The 19775-nt window shown below is 37.2% G+C and overlaps 1 protein-coding gene across 4 annotated transcripts in view; it reads left to right on the forward strand.

Annotated features, from left to right (window-relative positions):
* LOC132098759 (protein Wnt-5b) overlaps positions 1 to 19775 on the forward strand; it is a 79590-nt gene that overhangs the window by 53173 nt on the left and 6642 nt on the right. For 2 of the 4 annotated variants that reach the window (XM_059504924.1, XM_059504925.1), the window contains 3 exons: positions 15666 to 15796; positions 16374 to 16621; positions 18949 to 19241. In XM_059504924.1, the coding sequence (XP_059360907.1) occupies positions 15705 to 15796; positions 16374 to 16621; positions 18949 to 19241 (633 nt within the window). In that variant the 5' untranslated portion in view covers positions 15666 to 15704. Of the gene's footprint in view, positions 1 to 15260; positions 15797 to 16373; positions 16622 to 18948; positions 19242 to 19775 lie in introns of those variants that run through there. The other 2 variants (XM_059504926.1, XM_059504923.1) reach the window with 2 other exon arrangements.

The following is a 19775-nucleotide window of genomic DNA, read 5'->3' on the forward strand; positions in this document are numbered from 1 at the left end:
AAAAAAATTATATTCCTGTCACGATTTTTAACTATTATAATATAGTCACTCTTTTGTTCACTTCTTTCTCATTATAACGCGAACAAAAAGACACGCAATGTTAAGCTCTGTGAAACTGGCAGCAACAGTTATCCTTTTTGCCCTGTCAGTCTTACGTAAGGTAGTTTTTATACCACCTTTTGCATATTCCCCCGTCTTTGGGCCTCAGGCCCCCCTCTGAGGGCTCTTTGGCATTGTTAGCTGATATGACGGGAGCATTTGCAGAAGGTACTGGAGTGTAGCAGAAAGAAGGAAGAAAAGCAGCACACACACGTTTGTGTTTACAATAGAAAATGCAGCACAGCACAACTGACAGCACAAGTCCAACCCTCCCCACTCCGTCTGTCTCGAACCTTCTCTCTACCTCACCACATGTCGCTCTCTCTCTCTTCAATAAATGTCACTTTTTTTTTCTTCCCACTCCTTCAGTTCTCACTGGTTCAGATTATAATTGTGAAAAGCGCTCACAGTCCTGTAAGTTCACACAAAATCAAAATGGGTCCTATTCCACGTTCTTATTGTTTTACTTATAAAAGCACTTTATTTCAACAAAAAAGTCTCAATCTTTAGTCAAATCTCACTCACTGGTCCCTCTTATTTTTATCTCCCACTTAACCATTTTATCTTGTTCTCACCAAACATAATCTTTAACTCTAAAATATGTGTTGTTACTGGAAGAAAAAACACTGTGGATGCCATTTCATGCTGACGTCAAGTTCAATTCATGCACTCTCTCTGACAGATAGGTCCTGGGCTTGTATGGTGGACAGATGAAGGGTTCTGAATGCGCGCTGAGCCCCGATGCCCAGCATGTAAGGGGGCAAAAGGTCTGTGACAGCGGCCCCTCTCCCTGGCTCCTCCAGCCGGCCTCACTGCCAGAGAGGAGGGCTGCTCCAGAACTGCACTGCTGTGAGTCAGAGACTCTCAAAGCAGGCCTGCAGTGCCAGAAGCAGGACTCAAGCTGCTCCTGGAAATAAGCAGAGACAGAGAGGAGGGGACAAGAGAAAAAGGAAAGGGAGGTTTGATTTAGAAAGCAGGTGAAAGCTAACAATTAAAAAAGATGCACTCGCTGCAGAGCGACGGTGCAATTTATTTTAACAGTTTACGATCATTCTAGCTAAATTGCACCATGTGAAAGCAAAATAAATGGTGAAACTGAAAGCATATAATGATATTCTGATCTAAATTGGAAGAGATACCAAACATTGGGTCGAAGGAAAGTGAAAATGAAGCTGAGAAACAGTGAGACCTGGAAGGACAAGTGCTACATGCAAATGAGAAGGTGTTGTAGGACCTTGCAGAAAAAGAAAACGACAAAAAAAAGATCTGTCGTGTGATTTGATGTGCTGATTCAGGGGAGGGTGATAATTGGATAATTGCATGCCACAGAACTGCGCTGATAACTGCGCTTGGGGCAAGCGTTTCCTAGGAGACGTAGGCATGTGTCAACATGCTGTTGAAAGCTGACACCTCATGAATAGATTTTAGGCTACTTTGTAGTTTCTCTCTCTCTCTCACTCAGCTCCTTTACGAAATCGTGTATGACTCCAATCTGCTTTTTTGTTTTGCAAGCGGTGGCAGTTTGAGGAGAGATTTTGGCGGATGTAACTTGCACAAACGCTCGCATACATATAGCTAGCTGAATGAGCTTTTCATGAAATCAGACAAGAGTTTCTTCTATGGCAAGGGAAGCTACGTTACTCTATTCAAATTAGGCCGAATCTCCCTAGGAGCGACAGCCCCATTGGGGTACTACAGGGGAAACACCAGGAAGCCGATGCTCTCGGTGTCTGTGTACAGAACAGGTGATGATGTAATACTCTGCCGGCATAATGCATTGCAATGGTAATACTGCTACTGATACAAAATGAGCACATCCCTTTGTTTTCCCATAACATTTCATTTCTTTGCTCTGTGTGTGTCACATTCATGCACTTTTCCTCTATTGACAGCCTGATGGACTGAGGTGTTTGCTTTCTTGAAATGCTTTGCATTTTTCATAAATATAAAACTGTATTGGTTTATATATACAGTCCAAAAGTCTAAGACTGCTAGTAAAAATGCTAATGCATTCTTTTCTAATTTTAAAATGTAGCATTTCTAATAATAATAAATTTTCAATTACAAATTCTAACAATGACAAATCAAATATTAAAATGAACATTAATTTAAGCCTAATAATTATCAAAACATATCATCTCTCTCTCTCTCTCTCTCTCTCTCTCTCTCTCTCTCTCTCTCTCTCTCTCTCTATATATATATATATATATATATATATATATATATATATATATATATATATATATATAAAAATGAAAAACAAAATTCTGCTATATATGTATATATATACACACACACACACATAAAATATATGCATGATATATTATTGTAATGTAAAACTTTATTGGTTTTATATACGAGCCCATCTTTCTGCTTCTATGTTCTTGTATAATTTTAAATAAATATATGAATTAAAAATATATATAACATTAATATAATTAAATAATTAATATGTAATTCAGCATTGCCATCACAGGGATAAATTACATAAAACAAAATTATATATATATATATATATATATAGTTCTTTAAATTGAAGTAATGCTTTATAATATAACAGTTTTGCTGTGTATTTTATCAAATAAATGCAGCCTTGTTGAGAAAAAAAAAAAAAATATATATACAGAGACATACATAAAGTTTTTCAATATATTTTACTTTTTCTCAGACTCTTGGCCCCACTTTATTTTATTTCACCCTCTTTCCCTCACCTTTTCATTCTCATCTTCTGTTTTTTCATAGCTTCACCTTCTTTCCTTTTCTTTCTCTCTCTATTTCTCTCTGTATGCCTGGAACCCACAACCAGGTGAGGCCCCTCCGGAGAGTAATTACAACCTGAAACAGAGATCTGAGCCCTGTGACGCTCACCATCAAAGCAGTCGTAGGTAACAGCCCGGGCTAATGTGCTGAAGAGAAGCGACACTGACAGGGCAGAAAGCAGTGGGTTCAAAACATGCACACATACAAAAAACACCAAAGTCAGCCTCTCTCTCATAGCATGACTAACAATAACCGGTCGTTTGGCTCCACAATGGTCACATTGCACACCTGGGACCTTCAGGAGACAAAACAGATAGACAGAGAGAGAGAGCACAACAGACAGAGAGATGACTGAATTAGTCTGCTGCATGTCCAGGCCTGGAGAGAGGGAGGAACTAGGAACGCATTGAAAAGTGTTCTTCAAACAACTGTGTGACTCAAGGGCAGAATATACACACATCAGCCACCCAAAGAGTAAAGCCCTTAGCATCAGGGGCCTTTGAGACCCAGTGCTGGGAGATGTCATAGGTCCCGGATCCACAAGGAGAGGTTACTGTTAATGCAAGCTTCCGCATTGAGGTCATGAGCTATTAGAGGCCTGTTTTATCAACAAAGACTGTTTTCAGCCTTTGGGAAGTCTGTGAAAATGTACTTTGTGGAAGTATTTATGCCTATAAGCCATCCAGGTTATTTTGACTGAACTGTATATCATACATAAGCCCTTTTATTTTCATTTTATGCAATTTATTTTACAGTGAAGTTTAATACAATATAACACTTGAAGTCTTTAAATATATTGCCTTATATAAATATTTTAAATATTTTTATAATGCATTATTTAGTTAAGGCATTATTATGCCTTATTCAATTTATATTGTATTTTATAATGCAAGATAATACAAGATATTTATCTATTCATATTTACATCTTTAGATAGTAAATTGCATTCAAACACATGACAAATTTTAATTTCAGATGAATCTACAAACATTATAATGCATTTTAACTTTGGTTACAATTATTTATGAAAATATATTATGCATTACAGTGTACATTATGAATACTTTTTATAATGTGAATATTATGAGTTCATTATCACACTGATGAATATTATGAATTAATATATATACATAAAGGCTTCAAGCAAGTATGGAACTATCTTTTTCACTTTGGAAAAAAGGATGAAGAAATCATGGCAACATTTTTTTTTCGTTACTATAACTTATCAAATTATTTTAAAGTTAAACGAGATTCAACTCGCTTTTTTAACATCAGTTTAATATAATTTTTTAATCAGTTTAGTATTAATCAGTATGAGTTGAAGCAGGTGGATTTTTGTTTAGTTTTTTCACTCTGTGATATTATCGCTGAAACCTTTAATGTAGCATTGTTTTATTATAATATGTGAACAAAAATACTAAATTAAATGTCTGCAAATGTATTTGGTTCAAATGCAGTTACAGTTACAGATACAATGATTCAATTAGCCTTTACCATTGAATCATTAAAGTCATTTTCATCTTTTCTGGATAAAACCCCACAGTTAAGGCATCATTATTCAGGTTGTGAACCTGCCATAAAACTCAAGACTAATTAGCATTCCAAAAAAAATCAAATAAAGCGAATGCATTTCAAAAAATGGGTAATGCCGCAGCCACAGTGACCTATTGTTGGTTTAATTATCAAGAAGTAATTATTTCTCAAAATGTCTGCACAAACAAGGAAATCTGAGTCATTTAAATTATTACTCAAAAAGCACCATGTGAATGCAAGTCTGGACTTTGCCAAAACCAGAACTGTGACCCAGTTGTGATGCAGGAAAAGTTTGTCTTGTTAGATAAGGCCAAGATGAAACCTTTCAGCTAAAATCTGAAGTAATATGTATGGTGCAAATCTAACACTGCCCACACAGCGAAAAGCATCACATTTACTGTGCAGTATGCTTGGTGATAGCATCTCACTGAAAGGCTGTTTTTCATCAGCAGACACTGGGCATCTTGTTAAAATAGAAGAATGGATAATGGGGGGAAGGAATAGAGGGAAATACAGCAGAATCTCCAAAAAGACTAGAATAATCCTAAACGACAAGCATTATTAGTACTGGAACAGCTCAAGAACAGAAAGGTAACTAGTCAAATCTGATGTTAATCCAGAATCCCTGACATTATTATTTTTCTCAATTACAGTGGTCATGTTAATAACTTACCTGAATAGACCTGAAGGAAATCTGACTAGACAAATTATAGACAAATAGACAAATTTTAAATAAGAAGAATTAAAAAGATGGATAGATAATTATTTATTTATTTATATATATATATATATATATATATATATATATATATATATATATATATATATATATATATATATATATATATATTATCTATCTATCTTTTTAATTCTTCTTATTTAAAATTTTTTATTTCACACACACACACATATACACATATGTATATGTGTGTGTGTGTGTGTGTGTGTGTGTGTGTGTGTGTATATATATATATACATGAAACTAAAGAAAACTCTTTGAATGAGAGGGTGTGTCCAAACTTTTGGTCTGTACTGTACATATATACATATGTATAATTTTTCTAAATTATTTTAGAGATGTCGTTTGTTTCGTGCAATGAAATAAGAATATCACAGGAAAAAATGGTTTTGTAATTTACTTCATTAGTTTTACTTTTGCAAAACTGCATATCTGTGTGTGTTTATTCCCGTTTATTTTTGGTTCATCTCACCATAGCTGTCAAAGAGTATCTCTTTTAGGGAGCGTTGTTTGTAGAGAAAGCGGAGCTGTTTGTCTCAGTGCTGGGACTCAGAGACAGCCGTCTGCTGACAGCGCACCGAGCAGCTGTGCTGCCTTTATAATAACAATAACGAAAACAAAATAATTCATTAATTCTCGCAGAAATACATTGTTTGCATTTGAATTAAACATTATAAGAAGGTGTATTGTGTTTGATAGAGGAAAGAGAAGTTTTAAACATTAGGGGCCAGAAACACAGAACTTGAAAGCAGGGTTTAGGACGCTAACCTGCTGACCTGCAAGTCTGGTCAGGTTTGTTCTGCTTCTCTTCCTGCGCGGCCCACTTTTGCCCATCACCCGTTCTGTGTCTCTCCTTTCCACCTCTCTTGCCTCCTCCCACCCCATTGCTGTTCCTCTTATCCACTTCAGGAAAGTGTGCTGCGCTTGTGTCCCGAGAGGTTGATCTGATACAGGTCAGGTTAATCAATCCACGGGGAGTGAGAGGCAGTGCTGGGAGTTTTAATCAGGCCGAGACTGTGGAGACTTCGACCTCTCCACCCTCCAGCTGCCTGCTTCAAGCCAGCGTGTTTGTATGTGTGGTCACGTTTGAGGACTCTTTCCTCTCCCTTGGCATGTGTGCTCATGTATAGGCAGTGCTGCAGAGCGTTTCTGTACCTCCATCTGTTCACAAAACCGCATTTTTGGAGTAAGTTTGATTAACTAGGCAGTCCTTGAGTCCTCTTTTTTTCCTGCATGGGATTTCTTAAATTACATAAAATGTCCAGCTATTTACTTTGTTTTCCTATTGTTTGCATACATGCTGATGGTAATGACTGAAAAGTAGTTTGAAAAAGCAAGTAGGCATTGTGCATAATCAACCAATGGTAGTGTGTGAGAAGGCGGGATCTACAGAGAATGGCCAAACCATTGCAAATATGCATACATGTAGTATATGAGAACTGTTGAGAGCATGTCAATAGTAAACAATGCCAAAACCCGGACATTTTAGGCAATTCAGAAATCCCAGACAGGCATGTCCATGAAAAGATATCATCACCCTAGATTTTTCTTGTATTTATTCATTTACATTCATAAAAAATAAAAATAAAAAAAGAGTAATAAAATAAATAAATAAAACCACAAGAAAATATTCATCTACATTTTGCAAATTAAATCAGTTGACAACGAACTTTAATGTCTGAACAGCTTTACAATTGTTCTTTATATAAAGAATCGTAAAAAGTAAAATCCAAAATAGCCTATCATTTGGAAAAGCTGACATTTATTTTCATTTATGTTTATTATATTTCCCAAATATGGTAAGAATCTTCATTGTAATGTCAATGTTAATTAAACCAGTTTCACAAACTAAAAACAAAACCATTGTATCATTTATTTGAATAATCTTATGAAAGACGTCAAAAATTATTAAGGAAACTTGAGACCAAAATAATTTAGTATAACCACATTTGAAAAATACATGTAAGATTGTCTCTGATTCCTCTTAACAAAAACAACATATTGTTGAAACCCCTTCCTTGAACTTGCTAATAAAATCACTGCAGGGATAATTTGATTGAGTATTTTTAGGAATAACAAATGTATTAATATCTAAGCACAATTTCGATAGTCATGTTTGCACTTCATAACACCATTAGGAGAAACACTTTTTTTATGTAGTTCCCTAAATTAACCCTAGATTGTCTGCCATCTTGATGTGCAATAAAACCTTTTCCTTTGGGTAACGGGGGCTGGGGAAAGGGAGGAGAGGAGGAGGTGGTAGGGAATGGATCGGACTCTCCAGTGCAGCACAGGAGGACTGATTGGCAGCCAGCAGCCTGTTAGTGTGCCAGGACTGAAGTGGGCACTGTGCCAAGGCTGGTGGTGGCCTCTAGGCTGCCTGGGGAGAGAATGAGCACCTCCATACTCTTCTCAGATAAGAGTGAGAGACATAGAGTGGAAGAAAAGAAGATGAAGAAAGCATCATCATATACGAAACTGGCTTGTGATCTCAGACTCGAGACAGATTTATCCAGGGTCTGATGAGCAGAGCCCATCCATTGACTTGTCTGACCCCAAAAAACAGGATCTAGCCTTTTAGTTGGCAAGCTTTTTAACATTTAATCAATGCCTTTTCACCCAATGCATTTGACAGTACTCTAATTGTGACTGTTGAATCCTTGTGTTAAGTGCATTGGTCAAAAGCACAGTAATGAGTGAGCAGGACTTGCAGTCACTTGTAATCATGTCCTGAATCACATATCTCTCACAAGCAATCTTATGATTATATATGGGATGTAACATGTTTTTCAGTAATACTTAATATGGTAAAACCTCTAGTGTAATCTTGCTGTTTTGAACAAAGATGGAAGTAGATGTATATCATCAGTGAGTATGTTTGTTTACGCAATTTTATCAATCGTGCTTAATAAGACATGCCAAGCCATGCTTGTAAGAATTTTTAAGGAAAAGGTCATAAGCGGTTTACGTAAAACCAAATTAGACTTTGCTTTGGATGCAAAGACCACATTTGGTCACTGTATTCAATGTGCATCTAGTCTGAATTTGAATTTTATATTCTAATGGAAAGAAATAGCCAGTCATTTCAACATGTCTCTAATGTAAACATGTTTTTTTTTTTTTTTGTATGTTGTTTTATTACTTTGCCTATAAACCTGTAAACCGTGGGTTTTTAATTAGCTGATTTCTGATCAGTGAGTGTGCTTACATTCATGATGTTGCACTGATTATGCTTAATAAGCTTACAGCATGTAAGGTCATGTACATGCCTAAAAATGTGTGCTTTCATGAGGGAAAGGTCATAAATAGTGTAAGCAGAACTCGATCGCAGTTTATTTTTTCCCTTTAGATACATAGGTCTTAGCTTATTCGTTGTATACCATTAATATTCCTTATGCAAGCCTGTTTCCGTCACAGAATAAAAAATAAATAAAAAAAAGTAATTGCAAGGTAATTTTCTCTTGTAATTCTGAGTTTATCTCAGAGTTTAAACTTTGTTTCTTGCAATTATGAGAAGTCAAAATTGCAAAATATAAACAAAATTCAGACATGAACTCGCAATTCTGAGAATGTTGAAATACATACTCAGAATTCTGACTTTTTTTCCTTGCAATTTAGATTTTTCTTCTTATAATTGCAAGAACAAAAGGTCAGTTTTTTTACAATAAGTTGTTATGTAAATGAATTTTATGCTAATTTCAGTTTGCATTTTCTGAAAGAACAAGAATATGATCCAAACTCCTCCAGTGCCATCACTCCATTACCCCTCAAATCTATAACATGTGCTGTGTCCCCCACAGCCCTGGGGGGACTGACCCTAGACCCATCCCATCCCAGGTGAGGAGCGGCTGTCAGGGCGCCCTCTCCCACTCCCACTCCCACCATCCCATCATGAACCTAGCAAGCACATGGTCTCTCCAGCAGCTTCAGGCCCCTGACTGCTGCATCCATCTATTTATTGGGGAATAAAGTAGCTCTAACAGCCCCTGCGTTTTATAGCAGGATCCCTGCTGGTTCTCCACACTACACCAAGTCCTATCAGACTTCTTACTGGGAACAAATTGACAGAGAGGAAGGAGGAAGGAGAGAGTGAGAGGGGCCACGTGCGTCATAGAAGAGAGAGAGTGACTGATGTGTGGCCAGTTTGGCCTGTGTCTGGTTTCCTGAGCAGTCAGTGCAGAAAGCCATATGGGTTCGGAGGAGAGAGAGAGAGAGAGAGAGAGAGAGAGAGAGAGAGAGAGAGAGAGAGACATGGGTTCACTTTCACAACGAGAGCAGCGTGCATGAGTCATCTTCCAGCTTTAGAGAGGGAAATGAAATAGAGTACAATCCTGTCAGATTATATTTAGAAAAAATAATGTTATGAAGTTAATGTTTTGAATATGAAAGTATGGATATAGAAACATATAGATAAAAATTAGGAAAAGTATGAATAAAAATGTAAATAAAATTTGAATCAAGATAAAATTAAATATAATTGTATCTAAATAGTAAAAAATAAGACATATGAAAATAATATATATATTAAGTATAATTAAATAATACATATAAAAAAGATATCAGATAGATAGATAGATAGATAGATAGATAGATAGATAGATAGATAGATAGATAGATAGATAGATAGATAGATAGATAGATAGATAGATCAATGCCTCATTCTTACATCACCAAGTTGCTGTAATGTTGGTCACTTGTAGGCGTTCATATAGCTGTGTCACCAGAGCTTTTAAAAATCTGATCGCATTATTACAAGTAAAAATTATATCATTCTAGTTTGACATAGGCTCTTAGAATCAGGCTCTTCCTAAAAAAAATTACATTCTAAAGGAAAAATCGTTGTATTATAATAATGCAGTAGCACATAATGCATCATATCAAGTCCTGTCAAACGATTAATCATGATTAATCACATTATATATTATATTATATTATATTATATATATATATATTTAATATGTAAATGTGACATATTTTTCTTAAATATATACATAAACTTTTATTTAGGATGTGATAAATCGTGATTATTATATATATATATATATATATATATTCCTTTTAGTTTTTTCCATTTTTTATATTTTTATTTTATACCGTACATAACAGCCATAACGGAGTCCTAAGTGGAGTTACAGAAAGAGGAAGAAACAGTGAGAGAGAACTGCTGGAATAGACTGAATGAATAACAGGAGAGGGAGCACGACAGGAGGAGGAACAGGGACATGAAACTTCTGAGAAGCAGATGTAGGATAAGGAAATAAAAGAAAAATGGCAGAAGTGAAGCAAAGCAAGCTGTGGGAGAGATGATACACTGAGTAAAGGAAGTAGAAGGCGAGAGGTGAAGGGCAGAAAGGAGACAGAAAGATTGTGGAACGGGCTAAAGGAGAAAGAAGCGGGAAAATTATGGAATTTCAAGAGTGCGCAGTGGGAACGTCAGGAAAATGTCTTGGAGTGAAAACGAGCAAGATGGGGTGGGAGTGACAGAGTTGGCAGTAAAAGAGTGCATGAGTGGTGAGAGGCATTGTGTGTGTGTGTGTGTGTGTGTGTGCGTGCGTGCGTGCGTGCGCGTGTGTGTGTGTGTGTGTGTGTGTGTGTGTGTGTGTGTTTGTGTGCAGCCCACATGTCTTTGATTTGGGAGTCTGCCTGCTATCTGGGTTAGTCACAGACAGCATTATGGAGAGACGCTGCAGTTTTAATGATATACAGCAGGCTGCTCGCTCAGACACCTCAGCACACAGACCTGTCAGGCTTGCCTCATCATTGATCTCCCAGCGGCTGCCGCAATGCACTCTGGGAAACACAGCTGGACTGGTTAACCCCACCCCCAGCACGTGTAGAGCCCCCTCCCCGTCATTTCCACAGTACCCCAAACCACATGGCATTCTATGAGATGAAGAGAGGTGCATTTACAGTACGTGTGACTCAACGGAGAAGCAGCGAGTTTTACAGACTCGTGAACACTTTGGTTATTATAAGTGCTGTGAATTCACAGCCAGAAAGCTGCTTCACATATGTCTGTTTGATGCAGTTTGATTAAGAGCTTTCACTCTTTATTCCATGCCTTCGTTTTTCTCTGCATGCACAGAGACTGAGGCACTGGGCAGATTGTTTTGATTAGTGGCTGTTTTTAAGCTAGTCAGGATCTTTGGTATGGGTGGCATCTTTTCTCTTTCAGTCTCTGTGTCTCTCTCACTGGCGCCAGAGCTCTGTGTGCACAGTCGTGTAACTGGAGGATCATCACAGAGTTCAAGAGCTCTCCTGAGCTTTAGTCAGGTTGTCTTCATCTTTGCTCACACACACAGCTTCTCTCACCTTTGTTTCTTTCTTGTTCTGTATCAGACACTGAACTGTTTACATAATCACTCAAAATCAGATCCAGACCTTGGAGGGATGGTTCACCAAAAATTATAATTCTGTCAGCATTTAATCACGCTTGTGTCATTCTTCTGTGGGACACAACAGGAGATGTAAAGCAGAATGTTCACCCTGCTATTTCATTGAAAGTGAATGGTGACTAGGCTCTTTAACAATAGTAGACAGAGTCATACCATTGCTTTGTGTGCGAAACAAAACCAAAATGAGCTCTCAAATCTTATTTGTGCAGTTTGAATGTGCAAATTTGGTCAATTATCTGGTCACATTTGGTCACAAATTTCGTCTTCTCGTACATTCTTAAAAAAAACTATTTATTGGCATTCATTGGCAACAAAGTTTATTTGGTCAATTATGTGGTCAGATTTGCTCAAAAATTTTGTCTTCTCCTCAAATAGACTTGAAAGGGATGTTTCAGGTTTTCTGGCATCTATGGTTCTATTAACATCCATGGAAACTTTCTATTCAACAGAAGCTTCTTTAGTGGAAAAAGATTATTTACAATATAGACAAAGTCATATGATAGCTTTGTGTGAGGAACAAAACCAAAATGAGCACACAATGCTTATATATTATGGTTTGAATATGCACATTTGCTCAATAATGTGGTCAAATTTGTTTAAAAATTTAGTCTTCTCCTCATACACTCAAAAATAAATGTTCCTTTATTGGCATCTATGGTTCAATGAAGAACTGTATCGGGCATGGAGCCATTCCATTCGACTAAAGGTTCTTTATAGTGGAGAATGTTGTTTACATTAAGAAAAAAAAGGTTCTTTTAAGAACTGAAAAGTTCTTTAGGGATCAAGAATGGTTCTTCTGGCATTTCAACAAAAACCCTGTATTGGAACCTTTATTTTTAATGGTGCATATTTTGTAAATACTTATGAAAATATATAGCACAGAAATCTACTTTAATGATCATTTATGGTCATTTTGATATAATTGGAGCTTGATGGTCCATTTTCATTGTATGGAAAGAAGCAGCACTAACATTCTGTTAAACATCTTGTTTTTGGATATGACTTGAGTGTAAGTAAATGATGAATTTTCATTCTCTAACTGATCTGCCAGCACTGGCAACAACTCTGCTAATTTAAGTCAGTACAAATCTGCAAAGCCTGTATGAACACAGCATCCAGATTCTGAAACCCTGCAAAAGCTGGATGCTTGGAATCTATTCATGCATGCCAGTGATGTCATCATTTACCAACCAAAGCTGGCAGCGGCACAGATGGCATAGACTAGACCGACAGAGAAAGAACGTGTCCATTTAAGGTCACATGGAAATGTGTATTATTTCAGGCAGAGCGAGTAATGTATAAAACATGCATATGTTATATATGTAAGTACACTTATCTTTAAGACTCAGCTGCTTTTACAGGTTTTATTGCTCACAGTCAGAGGTGACTTGCTGGAGATGATCAAAGAGGCTCTTCATTTAAAAGACCTCACAGGATTCTTTAAAATAAAATAAAATTACAGGCAGTGGTGTTTATGCACGAGCTCTGGCAACGCAATTTATTTTTAATCTTTTTCTAGTTTGCATATTTTTCTTAGCACCTACAAAGAGCTCAATGCATACTGATAAGCAGGAGGCATCAGTCATGTATTACTCTAGCATTGCGAAGGGTTGCGCTGCGATTGCATAGACCTCGTGAGAAAATGTAATCGTTAGTTTTACTGTCTCTGTTCATTTCTTGCTAAAGTGCGTCACCATGTGATAAGATGCAGTAACAGAGTCAGGACTTTCAATCGTGAATGCAAAAGTGTGCAATAGAAATTGACTATTTTTTTAAATAGATAAAAATAATAATAACAATAGTAGTAATAATTATAAAAGTAGTAGTTTTTGTTTTGTTATCATTAATAGGTACACATTAATAGGCCACATTTACACATTTGGTAGTTTTTTTTTTTTCATTCAAAATTACTTGAGAAAATCTTTATTCTCAATTTTTAATTTTATTTTGTGTTTTTCGATTAACAACTAACGCGATAGTTTACAGAAAATATTTTTTTAATTCATTCCAGTTTCCATTAGTTAAATGTAATAGGCCTATTTTTGGCCTTTAGTTTCATAAACCCTTAAAAATAAAGGTTCTTTATTGGCCTCTGTGGTTCCAAGAAGAACCTTTAACATGCGTAAAATCTTTCCATTCCAGAAAAGGTTATCTTTATAGTGAAAAAAATGTTTTTTGTTTTATTTATTTATATTTTATTTTTTATTAATTTTTTGAATTTATTAAATAATGTTCTTCACACTAGGAATTACTTTTTCTTCTTCTTCTTTTTTTTAAGAAATGTTCACAGAAAGGTTCTTTGGGGAACCAAATATGGTTCTTTTATGGCATTGCTGTGAAAACCCACTTTTTGGAACCTTTATTTTTTAATAGTTTGGGAACTTATTTTTAAACAGTCTAGTACATTTTAGTCTGTGTAATAAATAAATAAAGATTACAGTCTATGGTTTATTTTTTATTATTTTAATTTCAGATTCTCTGTGTGTTGTAATTACTTAACCAGTGCACCAGGGGGAGCAAACACCATTTACTAAATTTGAATGTGAACTCAAATTAACCACTATTTATGAACATTATCAGATTACTCTCAAGCCAACTATTAGACATTCTTTGATTATGATTTTTTTTTATTCAATTGTCCTAATCATTGCCCAATAAATTCTAGTATTTGATCCTTATACACGTTGATTTTGATATTGCATTTACAAAAACTGAAGAAACCCCATGAATACAGTAACGATACAGTGATTTTAAACTCCGTATAGTGCAAAGTAAAATAAATAGAGTTTATTGCTCACTGTGCGTCAGGGTTCCAGAGTGAGTGAATAAGGGAGGGACATGGAGACGAACCCAGGTCTGCGACGGGAGGCGTAAAGGTGATGTCTGGGCGTGTGGATTAGAGGAGATGAAAGGGTCCGGAGAGGCGCTTTATCATGCACAGACTACTCGGAAATTGAGTGGCGTCTCTCACACCAATTCTGACATGTCTGTAGGACGGCACTCAAAACAGGGGTGTGGGGGTGATGCTGGAATGACACAGGGCTCTCTGAAATTCCCAAACCTCTCCAAGAGTCTGGAGCTGTAAAACACTCATTGTATTTGCATTCCTTACACCGCACTTCTGAAGGATAGGGTGCAATGTGGCTGTTTATGTCTGCAATGTTGGTTATCAGCTGTAAATTCGTCGAAAACGGGTGCGATGATAAAGCATTCCCCACATTATAGCACGGTTTAGTCTCATGCCCAAGAGCATTTAATGCAACTGACTTTAATGTGCAAAGTGATTTAGAGGGTAGCAGGAGTTGAACTGTCAAAGATCACATGCGTGGCTTTTATTCCTCATGTCAAACTGGGATTTTTTTTTTGTTTCCCCCTTGTTCGGATTTATTGCGGTAAACTATAGAGCCAAAAAGAATGGAGATTATACGCATGTGCACTTTGATGGAAGAATGATATATTCCAAGCCGTTAACTCTTTTATTCCATCTCCCTCTGTGAACTTTTGACTTTTTGATTTTCATAGAAATGCTTCGCGAGTATCTCAAGGTCCCCTTGATGCAAGCGTAATGTCGTAATTTACCATGCTCTTGCGCACCGGAGAATCAAAGCTCCGCCGCGAATCGGATTCTCATCTGCTGCCCTCTTGTGTTGTGTGGCCTCCCCATATTCCTCATCAGTTCCTCGGCTCCCCTCGCGCTCCTCCTCCTCTCCATTGTATCCGCGTCCAAACGAAAGGGGTGCGGAGAAGTGCGATCAGAAGGAGGGAGGGTTAAGTTGTGCCATCAGAGCGCAGCGCTGTTGGTTCATATCGAGAGAACCGGCAGAGACAGAGGGGGAGAGGATTTGGACTATCACCACATAGTTGCACTTATGTCTTTTTCTTCGTTCGTTTTAACTTCCATGAATGTGCCGCTTATATCCATTACTCACCGACATCCACTTTCGTTGAGATTTATGAAGCGGAGTTTGAAAAGAACATTCTTAACAGATGTCAGACTCCGTTAGTGCCCCAGGTCATCTAGGTGTTTTACGCACAGCTGGTGTTTAAAACTGAGCTGGGGCGAAATTGAGGGGATTCAGATGCACTGTACTTTCAGCTCCTCCAAGAGGATTACTATCATTTCCTAAATGTTTCCCCAGAGGAGGCTCTTCACGTTTCCATTTCTTGGACGAGAAAGGATGGATGTGAGAAGGACCCAAGGACACCTACTTTTGGCAGTGACCCTCATCGTCTGCAACTCTCAGCTGCTGGTGGTCGCCCACTCATGGTGGTAAGATCTGATCGGTTTGCACACTTATCTGAGTTTCATATCTATATTTCTAAAGAATATAATATCGAGTCAAAAGTGTTTGTGAAGGATGAAATGATGCAAAAGAAAACTATTAGCAGAGAACAAATGTAGAGGCTTTGTCACAATATTTACCTTGGGCAACAAATGGTCAAACTGTTTGTAAATAATGTCATTCAAGTCAGCATGTCCTGAGGACAACAGGTTTTTCCAACAGTTTTCAATTTGAAAATAGGTTACGGACACCATATATGCCATGCAATCTTTAATTCTGTGTCAAAAACAATGAATTTGCTTCAAATTAAACTGGTTCATGATTATTGTAGTGAATAACAGGTTTAGATTTTGAATAAGTGACTAAAAAACATAACAGTTTTTGCCGCTATATTTTATTGCATTCTCCAAAAAAAAAAAAAAGCAGACTCCACTTAAGTATAGCCTAATGAAGTTTTACACTATAAATAATGACTTTGTGTCATGTATGCTGCAGTTAACTTGTGCATATTCAAGTCTACACTGTTTTTGGCTGATGGTTGGTGCTTTGGTCTTACTTTCTAAGGTCATTAGCCATGAACCCCATCCAGAGACCAGAGATGTACATTATTGGAGCACAGCCTCTGTGCAGCCAGCTGACGGGCCTGTCTCAGGGTCAGAGGAAGCTCTGCCAGCTCTATCAGGACCATATGGTTTATATCGGAGAGGGTGCAAAGACAGGCATCAAGGAGTGTCAGTATCAGTTCAGGCAGAGGAGATGGAACTGTAGCACGGTGGACAACACGTCTGTGTTCGGCCGAGTCATGCAGATAGGTGAGTCACTGTGATGTATATGCACTCAAAACAAGTATCTGCACAATAATAAAGCATGCAGCTTTTGAATTCATGTCTGTTTGATATTTAAAACAACGGTGTACTTTTGAATTAGAAGAGTCTACAAATAATTAATGTATTTTGTTCTGAGCTGTCAACTATTAATTAGGTTCTTGATTTCATATGGCTGGTGTATGTAGTCACATGACCAGATGTTTATTGCTAGTTTGCCTATCTGAAAGATGATATATGTGTCAAAGCTTTATAAATAGAATTCATAAAACATGGTAGATATATGGGTTTTTCATTGTTTTTAAAAGACTACTTTGTCATATGAATAAAGATCACAAGTAATGTGAACATAGCAGTAGTTACATTTATTTAAAAAAATACTCAACCAACCAACTTTCAACCAACTTACTGATTCACAAGTGTTTTTAGTTGAAGCGAAACAGTAGGCCTAAATAAAATCATCCATTTGTTCTTGTATTACTGTCAAAAAAATAAAATAAAAAACATTATGGTACTTTGTTTGCAACATTTTATTGGGCAACTGGGCAATTTTAAAAATGCATTAAAAATAAATAACGCATAGAGATGCATACTTTTCCAAACTTTTTTGATAAATATATAGTTTTGTTTCGTTGTTGTAATCTACATGTAAAGTGTTAATGGTGCGCGCTAAGCATGCATTAACCAGCTCCGCGTGAGATTTACGCGCTGTGCTCTTGACATACATTTTGTGATTTTCATAAAATATTTTTTATTTAAAATAATGGGTGCTCTATATTACCTTTTGCATGCATTTTTGTCTTTTATACAGCATATTTAAATGATGAAAGTTTCCCCAGATAGCGTCAGTCTTTCATGTAGTCTGTAAGCAGCTTGTAGGCTACTTGGATCCGAATGCATGCTCGTTTGCGATTCGATCTCTCACAGAAAACGCTCTTTGCCTCAACTGAGTGTTAGTTCCGCTCATCAGTGAAACAAGGTGTAAGACGCGACATGCTCCCCAAATAGCACGGGACTTAATTGCAGTCAATCGCGAGGTTTATATTGAGGTGTTAGTCGAGCCATTGTCCAGCGTTGCTTTTGAAATGTAATGACATGATGACACAGAGTCGGGATATCCGGGACTCTATTTGAAGTCTGGGCACCAAAGGCCAATAAAAGTACCCTCCGAATTCAATAGGCGCATCTCTGGAATGCAGGTACACACCCGTTTACACGAGCCGCTTTGTGTGTTTGATGCTGGGAAACCGGCAACGAATGTTCATAGAGCGTTCTCAGTTTTTCTGTATGTAAAAATCTATCTATCTATCTATCTATCTATCTATCTATCTATCTATCTATCTATCTATCTATCTATCTATCTATCTATCTATCTATCTATCTATCTATCTTTGCTCTACAGTACAGCTCTAGGATTTTTTCTATATTTTTTTAATATATATATATATTTACATATTAAAAGTAGAATTGAAACCCCGACCCATAAAATCAGTTATTGTAAAATTGACTTGTGGGGTGAATCATTAACATAATCTTTATGCTCCTGTCATTCATTTTGTGCTTTTTTTAATATACATAACAGTTACTTGTGGTCCATCTAGTCAGGGGCAAGTTCACTTTCATTAAGGCATTGAGGATGGCCGGAACATTAAAAAGGAATTCTCAGGGCCTGGAGTTTAAAAAACGTTTTGTTTGACAAATTTCCTCTCATAATTACTGTGTCGTTGAGCATTGATGCAAAGTGCTTATCTCTATATACGTTTGTACCAGCACTTTTTAACATGTTTAAACAGCTTTTAAATGTTAAATGCTATTAACTGTATTGCCTGTGCTGTTGGGGTATGTGAAATCTGCATTCCAGATGGCTTATTAGATGGGGGAAAAAATCAGGTAACACATGCACAACAGATGCGAAAAGAGCACAGATTTTTATAAACCTAGCGCCTCTTTGGCAGGAAAGCTTTGCAGGTTATTGTATACCTCATATCAAGTGTACAAACACTTTTTTTTTTCACTTGCGTTTCAATATATATCCATAGAAATATATGTAACAATGGAACAATGAATCAGTGCTGTCTATGTACATGCACACGTTTCTGATAATCTTATCTCTCACTGCAGGGCTTACCAAAAAATTGTTACCATCTGTGGGGTTCTGGAAATGAGTTGTTTTACTCTTTGCCTTACTTCCTAAGTGAATAATCAAGAAAACTAGAATACTGAAGAGTTTTGGATGATTTAATGAAGTGATTTGAAGCCGGTGGAATGTAATTTGTGTCCTAATTATGTGCTTGTTTTGTTTGTGTCTCCTGCAGGCAGCAGAGAAACAGCTTTTACTTACAGCATCAGCGCAGCGGGTGTTGTGAATGCAGTGAGTCGGGCGTGCCGTGAGGGTGAGCTTTCCACCTGCGGCTGCAGCCGAGCAGCTCGTCCCAAAGACCTCCCGAGAGACTGGCTATGGGGCGGCTGTGGGGACAATGTCAACTATGGATACCGTTTCGCCAAGGAGTTTGTGGACGCCCGCGAGCGTGAGAAAAACTACCCGCGTGGATCTGTCGAACAGGCACGCACGCTTATGAACCTACAGAATAATGAAGCCGGGAGAATGGTGAGGAAATAAACACACACATCAGTCAATGATCTATTGATAGATGGAAATGATTGGATAGTAACAAGCAATCTCCACAGTATATCTCTCTTGACCCATTCTGTGGGAATTAAATCAAACATGATCCACCTAATTGAATTTTGTGTATGAGTGTACAGTGCATTGGTTTGGTTAAGGTGTGTTTCTTCAGTGTGTAGGGAATGAATCACATCTGTTGCAACCTCTATTGTGATGTTGAGAAATAACAGCCCAGATGTACACTTAAATGGATAAACACAGCTTTAGATATGTTTGTGTGTGAATAAACTGAAGGCAGCCCTTATGTCTCCTGCAGATCACCACAAACACAATAACAAACACAGTTACCTCATCCCCTCTCTGTTGTTGAGTGAATGTGTTTGCTTAGCTATACTTTGGGACCACAATTGTCTTTAGAAGTTAGCTAAATCTGACAAAATTGGCCTTTGCAGATGTTCTCAAAGGTCAAATGAAAGGGGTTGGGTTAGTGTGTGGCCTGTAGAAATTATCTTTAAC

The sequence above is a fragment of the Carassius carassius genome, chromosome 22, assembly GCF_963082965.1.
Source record: "Carassius carassius chromosome 22, fCarCar2.1, whole genome shotgun sequence".
NCBI classification, from domain to species: Eukaryota; Metazoa; Chordata; class Actinopteri; order Cypriniformes; family Cyprinidae; genus Carassius; species Carassius carassius.